The sequence below is a fragment of the Ursus maritimus genome (genome assembly GCF_017311325.1).
Source record: "Ursus maritimus isolate PB19 chromosome X unlocalized genomic scaffold, ASM1731132v1 scaffold_X1, whole genome shotgun sequence".
Classification (NCBI taxonomy): domain Eukaryota; kingdom Metazoa; phylum Chordata; class Mammalia; order Carnivora; family Ursidae; genus Ursus; species Ursus maritimus.
The window spans coordinates 37,951,694-37,966,309 of record NW_024423319.1 but is presented as its reverse complement, the minus strand read 5'-3'; the positions used below and the strand labels follow the sequence as shown (position 1 = coordinate 37,966,309).

Here is a 14,616-nt window from a genome sequence, read left to right as displayed (position 1 = left end):
TATATATATATATATATATATATTGCAAAATGCTCACTACAGTAAGTCTAGTTAATGTTCATCACCAAAAATATTTATAATTTTTTCTCTTGTAACAAGAAGTTTTAACATCTACCATTTTAGCAACTTTCAAATATACAATACTGCATTATTAACTATAGTCACCATGCTGTATATTCCTTCTTCATGACTTATTTATTTTATAACTGGAAGTTTGTACCTTTTGACCACTTTGACCCATGTCACCCACACCCACTTTAAATTTTGTTAATTTGAATTTCTTTCTATTTAGCCAACTAACATGGAAGTACCCTAAAATGAATTAGCTAAAACAGAAAATGTTATATAGAAAATTTTCAACTACTGGTGTAGCCAAGTAAACACCTATTAGATTTGACCCTCTTGTAAATCATAGGCTAGGATTTGGCAAACTGTGGCCCATAGGCCAAATCTAGCCAGCCACCTATCTTTGTAGATAAAGTTTTATTGGAACACAGCCACAGCAATTCGCTTATATAATCTCTATTTCTGCTTTCATATAATGGCAGAATTGATCAGTTGTGCCGAACTATATGATCTGTAAAACTTAAAATATTTATTCTCTGGCCTTTTATAGAAAAAGCTTGCCATCAGCTGCTCTAGACAAAATAAAACAAATAATGAAACAAGGCATTGGCAAATGACTAAGAGATGTTGACACTTGATTAAAAGGAAAGTAAGGAATGTGTTTCCTATTTTTTATTCCTTTTAACTTGAGGGTAAGCCAAAGATGGGATTGTGTGAGGCAGTTAATGTTCTTTTTCTAATTTTTATTTTATTTAAAAAAATTAATTTAAAAATTAAAATTAAAAATTTAATTCCAGTAAAGTTGACATGCAGTGTTAAATTAGTTTCAGGTATACAATATATTGATTCAACTATTCTATAGGTTACTCAGTGCTCATCATGAGTACTCTTAACTGTACTCTCATTGTACTCTTAATTCCCACCATCTAACATCACACATCCCTCACCCCCTTCCCCTCTGGTAACCATCAGTTTGTTCTCTGTAGTTAAGAGTCTATTTCTTGCTTTTTCTCTTTTTTCCTTTGTTCATTTGTTTTGTTTCTTAAATTCCACATATGAGTGAAATTATATGGTATTTCTCTTCCTCTGACTGACTTATTTCACTTAACATTATACCCTCTAGATCTATCCATGCTGCTGCAAATGGCAAGATTTCACTCTTTTTATGGCTAACTAATATTCCATTGTGTGTGTGTGTGTGTGTGTGTGTGTGTGTGTATAGGAAGTTTGTACCTTGTGACCACTTTGACAATATATATTGTATTGTATGTATATATTGTATATATATTCAAACATATACACATATATCTATATTTGTATATATCCAATATACATACACCATCATCTTCTTTATGCATTCACCTATTGAAGGACATTGGGGTTGCCTCCATAATTTGGCTATTCTAAATAATGCTGCAATAAACATAGGGTGCATATATCCCTTTGAATTAGTGTTTTTGTATTCTATGGGTAAATACCCAGCAGTAGAATTATTGGATCATATGGTAGTTCTATTTTTAATTTTTTGAGGTCCCTGCATACTGTTTTCCACAGTAGCTGTACCATTTGCATTCCCACCAACAGTGCATGAGTGTTCCTTTTTCTCCACATCCTTGCCAACACCTGTTGTTTCTTGTGTTGTTGATTTTAGCCATTCTGACAGGTATAAGCTGATATTTTATTGTGGTTTTGATCTGCATTTCCTTGATGACGAGTGATGCTGAGCATCTTCTCATGTGTCTATTGGCCATCTGTGTGTCTTCTTTGGAGAAATGTCTGTTCATCTCTTCTGCCCATATTTTGATTGGATTATATGGGTGTGTGTGTGTGTGTGTGTGTGTGTGTGTGTTGAGCTGCATAAGTTTTTTCCTTTTTTTTTTTTTTTAGAAAGGGAGAGAGAAATTCTTAAGCAGGCTCCATGGCTGGCTCAGAGTCTGATGTGGGGCTTGATCTCACAACCCTGAGATCATGACCTGAGCTGAAATCAAGAGTTGGATGCCTAACTGACTGAGACACCCAGGTGCCCCAGCATAAGTTTTTTCTATATTTTGGATACTAACCCTTTCTCAGATATGTCATTTGCAAATATCTTCTCCCATTCAGTAGGCTGTCTTTTAGTTTTGTTGAGTAGTCTCCTGTGGAGAAGCTTTTATTTTGATGTAGTCCCAAAAGTTTATTTTTGCTTTTGTTTCCCTTGCCTCAGGAGACATAGTTAGAAAAAAGTTTCTATGGCCAATGTCAGAGAAATGACTGACTGCCAGTGTGCTCTTCTAGGATGTTTATGGTTTCATGTCTCACATATAGCTCCTTAAACCATTTGGGGTTTATTTTTGTATATGGTGTAAGGAAGTGGCCCTCTTTCATTCTTTTGCATGTTGCTGTTCAGTTTCCCCAACACCATTTGTTGAAGAGACTATCTTTTTCCCATTGCATATTCTTGCCTCCTTTGTGGAAGATTAATGGACCATTTAATCATGGGTTTATTTCTAAGTTCTCTATTCTGTTCTATTGATCTCTGAGTCTATTTTTGTGCCAGTACCATACTGGTTTGATTACTAGAGCTTTGTAGTATATCTTAAAATCCGGGATTGCCATACCTCCAGTTTTGTTCTTTTTCAACATTGCTTTGGCTATTTGCGGTCTTTTGTGGTTCTATATAAAATTTAGGGTTATTTGTTCTTTTCTTTTTTTAAAAAAAAGATTTTATTTATTTATTTGACAGAGAAAGAGACAGCCAGTGAGAGAGGGAACACAAGCAGGGGGAGTGGGAGAAGAAGAAGCAGGCTTCCCAGTGGAGCAGGGAGCCCGATGTGGGGCTCGATCCCAGGACCCTGGGATCACACCCTGAGCCGAAGACAGACACTTAACAACGACTGAGCCACCCAGTTGCCCCTAGGGTTATTTGTTCTAGTTCTGTGAAAAACACTATTTGTATTTTGATAGGGATTGCACTAACTCTGTGGATTGCTTTGGGTAGTATGGATATTTTAACTATATTTGTTCCTCCAATCCATGAGCATGGAATATCTTTCCATTTGTTTGTGTTGTCTTCAATTTCTTTCATTAGTGTTTTATAGTTTTCAGAGTATAGGTCTTTTACCTCCTTGGTTAAGTTTATTCCTAAGTATTTTATTATTTTTGGTGCAATTGTAAATAGAATTGTTTTCTCTTTCTGCTACTTCATTATTGGTGTATAGAAATGCAAAGGACTGGAGGAGATTATGCTAAGTGAAATAAGTCAAACAGAGAAAGACAATTATCATATGGTTTCACTCATTTATGGAACGTAAGAAATAGCAGGAAGATCGGTAGGAGAAGGAAGGGAAGAATGAAGGGGGGGTAAAGAGAAGGGGGAATGAACCACGAGAGACTATGGACTCTGGGAAACAAACTGAGGGCTTCATAGGGGAGGGGGGTGGGGGATTGGGATAGGCTAGTGATGGGTATTAAGGAGGGCACATATTGCGTGGAGCACTGAGTGTTATATGCAAACAATGAATCATGGAACACTACATCAAAAATTAATGATGTACTATATGGTGACTAACATGACACAATAAAAAATTTTAAAAAGAAGAAATGCAGGGGCGCCTGGGTGGCTCAGTCATTAAGTGTCTGCCTTTGGCTCAGGGCGTGATCCTGACGTTCTGGGATCAAGCCCCAGATCAGGCTCCTCCGCTGGGAGCCTGCTTCTTCCTCTCCCACTCCCCCTGCTTCTGTTCCCTCTCTCGCTGGCTGTCTCTCTGTCAAATAAATAATAAATAAAATCTTTAAAAAAAAGAAGAAGAAAAGCAATGGATTTCTGCATTGATTTTGTATTCTGCAACATTACTGAATTTATTTATCAGTTTTAATAGCTTTTCGGTAGAGTCTTTCAGGTTTTCTATATGTAGTATCATGTCATCTGCAAATAGTGAAAGTTTTACTTTTCCGTACCAATTGGATGCCTTTTATTCCTTTTTGTTGTCTGATTGCTGTGGCTAGGACTTCCAGTACCGTGTTGAATAAAAGTGGTGCAAGTGGACATCCTTGCCTTGTTGCTGATCTTAGAGGAAACGTTCTCAGTTTGTCACCATTGAATATGGTGCTAGCTGTGGGATTTTCATAGATGGCCTTTGAGATGTTGAGGTATGTCCTCTCTAAACCTACATGAATTGATGTTGTACTTTGTCAAATTCTTTTTCTGCATCTATTGAAAGGATCATATGGTTTTTATCCTTTCTTTTATTAATGTCATGTATCACACTGATTGATTTGTGAATATTGAACTGCCCTTGCAACCCAGGAATAATTTCCACATGATCGTGGTGAATGATTTTTTAAAATATATTATTGGATTTGGTTTGCTAATGTTTTGCTGAGGATTTTTGCATCTATGTTCATATGACATATTTCTTATAGTTTTCTTCTTTGGGGCTGTCTTTATCTGGTTTTGGTATCAGAGTAATGTTGGCCTCATAGAATGAATTTGGAAGTTTTCCCTCCTTTTCTATTTTTTGTAATAGTTTGAAAAGAATAGGTATTAACTCTTCTTTAAATGTTTGGTAGACAGCTGAGTAATATTCCATGAATACCCACCATTTGCATCAATATGGATGGAACTGGAGGGGATTATGCTGAGTGAAGTAAGTCAGGCAGAGAAAGACAATTTTTATATGGTTTCACTCATATGTGGAACGTAAGGAATAGCATGGAGGACATTAAGGGAAAGAAGGGAAAATTGAAGGGAGGGGAATTAGAGGGGGAGACGAACCATGAGAGACTATGGACTCTGGGAAACAATCTGAGGGTTTCAGAGGGGAGGTGGGTGGGGGGATGGGGTAGCCTGGTGATGGGTATTAAGGAGGGCACATGTTGCAATGAGCAATGGGTGTTATATGCAAATAATGAATCACTGAACACTACATCAAAAACTAGGGCGCCTGGGTGGTGCAGTCGTTAAGTGTCTGCCTTCGGCTCAGGGTGTGATCCCGGCGTTCTGGGATCGAGCCCCACATCAGGTTCCTCTGCTAGGAGCCTGCTTCTTCCTCTCCCACTCCCCCTGCTTCTGTTCCCTCTCTCACTGGCTGTCTCTGTCAAATAAATAAATAAAATCTTAAAAAAAAATAATGATGTACTCTACGGTGACTAACATAACACAATAAAAAATGAATTAAAAAAAGTTTGGTAGAATTCACCTGTGGAGATGGCTGGTCCTTGACTTTTGTTTGTTGGGAGTTTTTTTTTTTTTTTATGGATTCAATTTCATTGGTAGTAAATGGTCTTTTCAAGTTTTCTATTTCTTCCTGATTCAATTTTAGGAGGTTATATGTTTCTAGGAATTTATCCGTTTCTTCTAGGTTGTCCAATTTGTTCACATATAATTTTTCATAATATTCCTTATAATCTTTTGTATTTCTGTGGTGTTGGTTATTATTTATCCTCATTGACTTGATATCATTTATTTGGGTCCTTTCTTTTTCTTGATGAGTCTGGCTTGGTTTTTATCAATTTTGTCGATCTTTTCAATGAACAAGCTCCTGGTTTCATTTATCTCTTATGTTGTTTTTTAGATTCTCTTTTGTTTATTTCTGCTTTAATCTTTATTATATTCTTCCTCCTACTGGATTTTTTTTGTTTTTTTCCTTTTCTAGCTGCGTTAGGTATAAAATTAGGTTGTTTATTTGAGATTTTTGTTGTTTCTTGAGGTAGGCCTGTATTGCTATAAACTTCCCTCTTAGAACAGCTTTTGCTGTATCCCAAAGATTTTGGACCATTGTGTTTTCATATTCCTTTGTCTCCATGTATTTTTTTTATTTCTTCTTTGATTCCTTGGTTGACCCATTTATTATTTAGTAGCATGTTATTTTACCTCCGTGTTTTTGTGTGTTTTTCCAGATTTTCTCTTGTGGCTGATTTCTAGTTTTATAGGATTGTGGTCAGTAAAGGTGCCTGGTATGACTTCAATCTTTTTTTAATTTGTTGAGATTTGTTTTGTGGGATAATATGTGATCTATTCTGGAGAATGTTCCACATGTACTTGAAAAGAACATGCATTCTGCTGTTTTAGGATAGAATGTTCTGAATATATGTGCTAAGTCCATATGGTCCAGTGTGTCATTCAGAGCCACTGTTTTCTTGTTGATTTTCTGTTTGGATGATCTATCCACTGATATAAGTGGGATGGTAAAGTCCCCGTACTATTACTGTGTTACTATTGATTACTTCCTTTATGTTCGTTATTAGCTGCCTTGTGTGTATGACTGCTTCCATGCTGGGCGCATAAATATTTACAATTCTCTTATCTTCTTGTTGGATTGTTCCCTTTATGATAATATAGTGTCCTTCTTTGTCTCTTGTTACAGTCTTTGTTTTAAAGTCTATTTTGTTCAATATAAGTATTGCCACCCTGGTTTTCTTTTTACTTCCATTTGCATGATAAATGCTTTTCTACCCCTTTACTTTCAACCTGCATGTGCCTTTAGGTCTGAAATGAGTCTCTTGTATACAGAATATAGATGGATCTTGCTTTTTAAAATCCATTTCATCATCCTACTTTTTTTTTTTTGAGCACTTAGTCCATTCACATTCAAAGTAATTTTCTCAAGTTTTTATTTAAATTCCAGTTAGTTGGGGTGCCTGGGTGGCTCAGCCGCTTAAGTGTCTGCTTTCAGCTCAGGTTATGATCTCAGGGTCCTGGGATCGATCCCCGCCATTAGGCTCCCTGCTCAGCCGGGAGTCTGCTTCTCTTTCTTCCTCTGCCTCTCCCCCTTGTGCTTGAGCTCTCTCTCTGTGTCAAATAAATAAATAAAATCTTCAAAAAAATAAAATAACAATAAATAAATTTCAGTTATTTAACAGACATTGTAATATTAATTCCAGGTACACAATATAGTGATTCAACGCTTTCCACAGGAGAACATGGGTGAAGGGTGCTTTTATTAAGTTATGTGGAGAGTGTTGGCACTGTGCTGCTTCCTACAATGGTCCATGTATCTAGGCTGGGCAGCAGGGGAGGGAAATGGCACCCGCCAGCTCTTTTGTTCTTGGAGAAGTCTCCCAAGGTCCCTGCCCCTCCAGCACATGCTCTGAGATTAGTAAACAGATCTTTCTCCTGTATACCCCAGGCATTTTTCAAACTGCTGCTTCTGGGCTGTATCTCCATGGGCCTGTTTGTTGTGTTGTCTTTTTTAAGGGTCAGGCCTCAGTTTCTTACAGTCCCTGTGGCTCTCCCAGGGACAAGCCTGCTGATTTTTAAAGTTCCAGGTGTTCAGGCGTGCTGATTGTAAGGACTTGTGAAATTAGGCCCCTCTGGTTTTCAAAGCCAAATGTTACAGGGATTCATCTTCGCTATGTGAGTTCTCCGTGACTTGGGTACCTGGTGTGAGGGTCTGTTTCTCTCCTCTCTCTGTGCCTGTGGGCTCTCTCCCTCCTGAGGTTAGTCCCACTGGTCTGTTTAACTCCCAACTGTGTCTCTGCCCTTCCTACCCTCTTTGATGTGGCCTCTTCTCTATATTTAGCTGGGGACAGACTGTTCTGATAATCTTTGGTTCATTTTCTGTGTTATTTACACTGATGCGAGGGTTATCTTCCTGTATCCATGGGAAGAGGAGAGTGTAGGATCTTTCTACATCATCTTCCCTGGCAGTGTGGGGCAGTTAATATTCTGATAGAAATTTAGTGGTCCTACTGGCCTGAAGAATTGGAGGTCAAAGTTTTTGGCAACCACAGCCACTGCGAAGTGAGGGGGAAATTCCAGAAAGGACAGAGCTGGAGATGAGGAGGATTAAGTTCTGCCCAAGTTTCTAACTTAGCACTGAACCATGCATATATGAGAGAGATGCAAACCAGCCCAGCTAAATAATCAGTTGGCAGTTCAAGTTGATTTACTACCAACACAAAAGTATCAATATTCTTCAGGGGAAAATATGAGACTCTCAGAGTCTGCACAACCCAGCATTCCAAATATCCAGGTTATGATAAAAAAAACTGTTTAACAAGTGAAGAAACAGGAAAATGTCACCCAGAGGAAAAAAGATATAGGAAAACAACCGAGAGATTACCATAATGTCAGAAATAGTGGACAAGGATTCTAAAACAGCTATTACAACCATGCTTAATGAAGTGAGAAACATTTGCTTGTGATCAATATGATAGCAAATATCAGCAGAAAATATACATTGTTATCTTTTTTTTATTATGTTCAGTTAGCCAACATATTGTACATCGTTATCTTTTTAAAAACATAATGGAACAAAGGCACTTGATGTAATGGCACTGGCTGTTACATGCAACTGATGAATCACTAAATTCTACCCCTGAACTAATAATACAGTTTATGTTAACTACATTGAATTTAAATAAAGAATTTTAAAAACAAAAAACAAAAACAAAAAAGAAAAAGAAAAAAAGAAGGAAAGAAAGAAAAACAGAAAAACATAATGGGAATACCGGAATCAAAAAAAACAACATATGAAATAAAAATTCACGGGGTAGGATTAGTAGTTAAATGGAAATGAGAGGGGTAAGAATCTGTAAATTTGAAGATAGAATAATTAGATTGATCTGAAGCAAAGAGAGAAATAATATTGGAATAAAAACTCTATAAAGTTTTAGAGACTTATAGAATGACACCTAAAGTTCTAATGTAAATGTCATTGGAATCCTAGAAAGAGAGAAGAGAACGGGGCAAAATAATTGAATATATAATGGCTAAACATGTCCAAAATTTGTTGAAAAATTCTAGAAGTTCAGTGAACTTTAAGTAGGATAAATACAAATAAAACCATGCTGGACACATCATAGTAATATTTCTGGAAATCAAATGTAAAATCTTGAGGTAAATAGGAAATGATACCAAATGGAAACTGGGATCTTCAAGAATGAAAGATGATCAAGAAAAATGATAAATATCTATGTAAACATAATAGACTATTTCCTCCTAAGTTTAAAAAAATATGTTAGGATGGTTGAAAGCAAAAATTATAACACTATTTAAAGGAGACTCCAATGTATGTAAGCGTAATATCTTTAATAATGACCACAACATATAGCAGGGAGTGCATCGGGACTCAACTCATATGGCAGTAAGTTTTCTACATTCTACTGAAATTGATAAAATATTAATTATAACCCTATAGCTGTGAAAAATAAAGGATGCATATTTTAATCCCTAGAGCAACCATTAAAATTATTTAAGAGATCTACTTAGAATTCAATAGGTAATTTAAAATGTAACACTAAAAATACTCAAATGGTAAAAAAGAAAGCAGGGGCGGGGAAAAAAAAGGGAAACAAACATAAAAAAATAATAAAATTGCATACTTAAATCCATGCACACCAATTAAATTAAATGCAAATGGTCCAGAAGACAGAGATTGACAGATTAGATAAAAACACAAAACTCAACTGTGATGGTTAATCTTACGTGTCTACTTGATTGGCCATAGGGTGCCCAGATTAAACATTATTTCTGGATGTGTCTGTGAGGGTGTTTCCACTTGAAATTAGTATTTGAATCAATAGACTCCGTAAAGTAAATTGTCCTCCCAGTGTGGGTGGGCGTCATCCAATCTGATAAGGGCCTGAATAGAACAAAAAGTGAAGGAAGGAGGAATTTTCCTTTTTTTTTTTTGCCCTGCCTTACTGCTTGAGTTGGGACATTTTATTTTATTTATTTATTTTTCTATTGAAGTATAGCTGACACACAAGAATACATTAGTTTCTGGTATACAATACAGTGACTCAACAACTCTGTATGTTACGCTATGCTCACCACAAGTATAGATAAACTCTTTCACCATAAAATGCTATTACAATACCATTGACTATATTCCTTATGTTGTATCTTTTATCCCTGTGACTTATTCATTCCATAACTGGAAGCCTGCATCTCCCATTCCCCTTTCCCCATTTTGTCTGTCCCTTTCTTCCCTCCCTCTGGCAGCCATCAGTTTGTTCTCTGTAATTATGGGTATGTTTCTGCTTTTTGTTTATTTATTCATTTGTTTTGTTTAGATTTCACATATAAGTGAAATCATATGATATTTGTCTTTCTCTGTCTGATTTATTTCACTTAGTGTAATACCCTCTAGGTCCATCCATGTTGTTGCAAATGACAAGATTTCATCCTTTTAAATGGCTGAGTAATATTCCTCTGTGTGTGTGTGTGTGTGTGTGTGTGTGTGTGTGTGTGTAGCACAACTTCTTTATACATTCAGCTATTGATGGACACTTGGGTTGCTTCCATATCTTGGCTATTTTAAATAATGCTGCAATAAACATACCAGTGCGTATGTCTTTTGAAATTAGTGTATTTGTTTTCTTTTGGTAAATACCCAGTAGTGGAATTACTGGATCATATGGTATTTCTATTTTTAATTTTTTGAGGAACCTCTATCTTGTTTTCCACAGTAGCTGCACCAAATTTACCTTCCTACCAACATTGCGCGAGGGGTCCTTTTTCTCTACATCCTTGTCAACACCTGTGACTTCTTGTCTTTTTTATTTTAGTCATTCTGACAGGTGTAAGGTGATATCTCACTGTGGTTTTGATTTGCATTTCCCTGATGATTAGTAACGTTGAACATATTTTCATATGTCCGTTGGCCATCTGTGTGTCTATTTCGAAAAGAATGTCTATTCAGGTCCTCTGCACATTTTTAATTGGATTACGTGGTAGTTTTGGTGTTGAGTTATATAAGTTCTTTATTTATTTTGGATATTAACCCCTCATCATTTCAAGTATCTTCTCCCATTCAGTAGGTTGCCTTTTTGTTTTCCTGATGGTTTCTTTCACTGTGCAGAAGTTTGTATTTTGATATAGTCCCAATGGTTTATTTTTGCTTTTGTTTCCCTTGCTTCAGGAGACATAGCTAGAAAAAATGTTTCTAGGCTGATGTCAAAGAAGTTACTGCCTATATTTTCTAGGAGTTTTATGGTTTCAGATCTCACATTTGAGTCTTTAATTCATTTTGAGTTTATTTTTGTGTATGGTGTAAGAAAGTTTTTTTGCATGTAGCCGTCCAGTTTTCCCAGTATCGTTTGTTGAAGAGACTATCTTTTTCCCATTGTATATTTTTGCTTCTTTTGTTGCAGATTAATTGACCATATAAGTGTGAGTTTATTTCTGGGCTCTCTATTCTGTTTCACTGATGTTTGTGTCTATTCTTGTGCCAGTACCACGCCATTTGAATTATTACAGGTTTATAGTATACGTTGCAAACTGTGATTGTGATACTTCCAGTATCGGTCTTCTTTCTCAAGATTCCTTTGCCTACTCGGGGTCTTTTGCATTTCTATACAAATTTTAGGATACTTTGCTCTAGTTCTGTGAAAAACGCTATTGCTATTTTGATAGGGATTGCATTAAATCTGTAAATTGCTTTGGATACTATGGACATTTTAATAATATTAATTCTTTCAGTTCATGAGCATGGGCTGTCTTTCCATTTGTTTGTGTTGTCTTCAGTTTCTTTCATCAGTGTTTTATAGTTTTCAGAGCACGGGTCTTTCACCTCCTTGGTTGAACTAATTCCTATGTATTTTCTTCATCTTGGTGCATTTATAAATGAAATTGTTTTTCTTAATTTCTCTTTCTGCTACTTCAATATTGGTGTATAGAAATGCAACTGATTTCTATGTATTTATTTTGTGCTCTACAACTTTATTTAATTAATTTATTACTTCTAATATGTATTTTTTGTGGAGTCTTTATGGTTTTCTATGTATAGTATCATGTCATCTGCATCAACTCAATCAACTTCTTCCTTACCAACGTAGATGCCTCTTATTTCTTTTTGTTGTCTGATTGCTATGGCTAAGCCATCCAGTACTATGATGAATAAAAGTGGTGAGAGTGGACATCTTTGTCTTGCTCCTGATTTTAGAGGAAAGAGCTGGGATATTTTATCTCATCTTCTCTGATCCTCAAACCAGGATTTACGTCATTGGCTGCTTTTGTTCTCAGGCCTTTGGACTCAGACTGAATTAGACCATCAGCTTTAGTCGGTGTCCAGCTTGCAAATGGTAGCTTGTGGGACTTCTCAGCCTCTGTAATTGCATGAGCCTGTTCTTCATAATAAATATATATTATATTTTTATGTAATATAAATTATGATATATATAAATATACAGACACACATATAACCTGCATACACAGACATATCTCTGTATCCTACTGATTTTGTTTCTCTGAAGAAGCCTGACTTATACATCAACTATATACTCTATATGAAACCCACTTTAAGTATAAAGAAACGCATAGGTTAAAAAGTAAAAGCATAGAATATGATATACCATGGAAACACTAAAAAAAAAGCTAGACTAGTGATATTAATATTAGATAAAGTATATTATCGGAGATAATGAAAGACATTTTATAATTATGAAGGAGACATTTCTCCCTGAACATACAACATTTTAAAATTCGAGAAACAAACTAAGGGTTGTGAAAAGGGAGGTGTGGGGGGATGGGGTAACTGGGTGATGGGTATTAAGGAGGGCACGTGATGTGATGAGCACTGGGTGTTATACACAACTAATGAATCACTGAACACTACATCAAAAACTAATGATGTACTATATGTTGGCTAATTGAATTTAAATTTAAAAAAATAAATAAATAGGGGTGCCTGGGTGGCTCAATCGGTTTCGTGTCTGCCTTTGGCTCAGGTCATTATCCCAGGGTCCTGTGATTGGTCCCAGCATTGGGCTCTCTGCTTGGCAGGAAGTCTGATTTCCCTCTCTTTCTGCCTGGCACTCCCCCTGCTTGTGCTCTCTCTCTCTCTCTGTCAAATAAATAAATATATCTTTTAAAAAATAAATAAATCTTTAAAAAATGAAAAAATAAAATGTGTATGTATCTAGCAAAAGAACTTCAAATATTTGAGCAAAAACTGATTAAAAAAAAGGAGAAATAGACAAATCTACAATTACTGTTGAACACTTCACTCCTCACTCAGCACCCAGTAGAACAATTATACAGAAAATCAGTAAGAACACAGAGGACCAGAATACACTATCAACAATTTGATCTAATTTCCATTTATAAAACACTTTACCCAACAATAGGGGAATGATACATCTTTTTCAAGTGCATATGGAACATACACCAAGAGAAAGCATATTATTTAGCACAAAACAAACCTTAAGAAATTTAACAGAATAGAAATAATGATCCTAACAGAATCAAACTAAAATTCGATAACAAAGATATCTAGAAAGTCTCCAAATACTCATAAATGACAGAAAATACTTCTATATAATTGATAGGTGAAAAAGGAACTCTCAAGGGAAATTTTTAAAAATATTCTGAACTGAATAAATGAAAATAAAAATACAACATGTCATAGCTGTGGGATGCCATTGAAGCATCTCTTAGAAGGAAATTCATAGGAGTTAATGCTTATACTGGAAATAGGTAAGATCTAAAACCAAAAATCCCAACTTCCACTTTATGAAACTAGGAAAAGAAGATAAAATTAAACCCAATGGAAGCATAAGAAAGAAATGATAAAAAAATAAAATAAGCCCAGAAATCAATGAAATTAACAAAAAAGCATGAGAAAATCAATTAAACCAAAACCAGTTCATTGACAAGATCGATAAAATTGACAAACCTCTGGCCAGATTGACCAACACAGAAAGACGGAAGACACAAATGATCAATATCAGTCATGAACAAGGGAATCTCACCACAGGACCTACAGGCATGAAAACAAAAATAAAAGAACACCGTAAAAACCTTTAATTCTGCAACTTAGATAAAATGGACCTTGAGTAGTCCTATATTCATTAAAGAATTGAGTATACAGTTAGTGCATAATCTAGGGTGGTCACAGGGAATTTATTAAGAAAGGATTACATTACAGGGGTGGCTACTACAAGTCCTTTTGTTATTCCTCTCTTACTCAAGAACTGACATTTTGCTAACTAGTGGGTTGTACATCAAATCTTTTTTATTGGTGAAACTAATGCCATATTGTTATGATGAATGCTAGAAATGGGATTTTATTTGTAAAATGAAAAGTATTCAATATAGGGGCACCTGGGTGGCCCAGTTGATTAAGTGTCAGACTCTTGATTATGGCTCAGGTCATGATCTCAGGGTCCTGAGATTGAGTCCCATGTTGGGCTCCGTGCTGGACGTGGAATTTTGTTAGGATTCTCTCTGTCCCTCTCCCTCTATTCCACCCTGCCACCACTTCACGGTCTCTCTCTATCTCTCTAAAATAAAGAGTATTCAGGGGCATCTGGGTGGCTCAGTTGGTTGGGCAGCTGCCTTCGGCTCAGGTCATGCTCTCAGGGTCCTGGGATCTAGGACTGTGTCAGGCTCCCTGTTCAGTGAGGAGTCTGCTTCTCTCTCTCCCTCTGCTGCTCTCCCCGCTTGTGCTCTGCCTTTCTTTCCCTCAAATAAAAAAATAAAATAAAATAAGTAAAAAGTATTCAATATATGTGGATTGGTTAGGAGACACTCCATATCTTCACATGAACAGGTTGTAAGACTACTCCAAGGGTTTTACCCTATACTCCATAGAATAACACTAGTGAATTGATCCCCAATGGGTCCTG

The 14,616-nt window shown here is 36.1% G+C and overlaps 1 protein-coding gene across 3 annotated transcripts in view; it reads right to left on the bottom strand.

Annotated features, from left to right (window-relative positions):
* Positions 1 to 6,813: 6,813 nt before the first annotated feature.
* Positions 6,814 to 14,616, bottom strand: part of CHRDL1 (chordin like 1) — a 134,067-nt gene continuing 126,264 nt past the window's right edge. For 2 of the 3 annotated variants that reach the window (XR_005834593.1, XM_040629112.1), the window contains one exon: positions 13,020 to 13,748. Coding sequence is in view for 1 of the 3 variants with exons in the window: in XM_040629112.1 (XP_040485046.1) it covers positions 13,720 to 13,748 (29 nt within the window). In the remaining 2 variants the exon portion in view is untranslated. Of the gene's footprint in view, positions 6,836 to 13,019; positions 13,749 to 14,616 lie in introns of those variants that run through there. The other variant, XR_005834594.1, reaches the window with a different exon arrangement.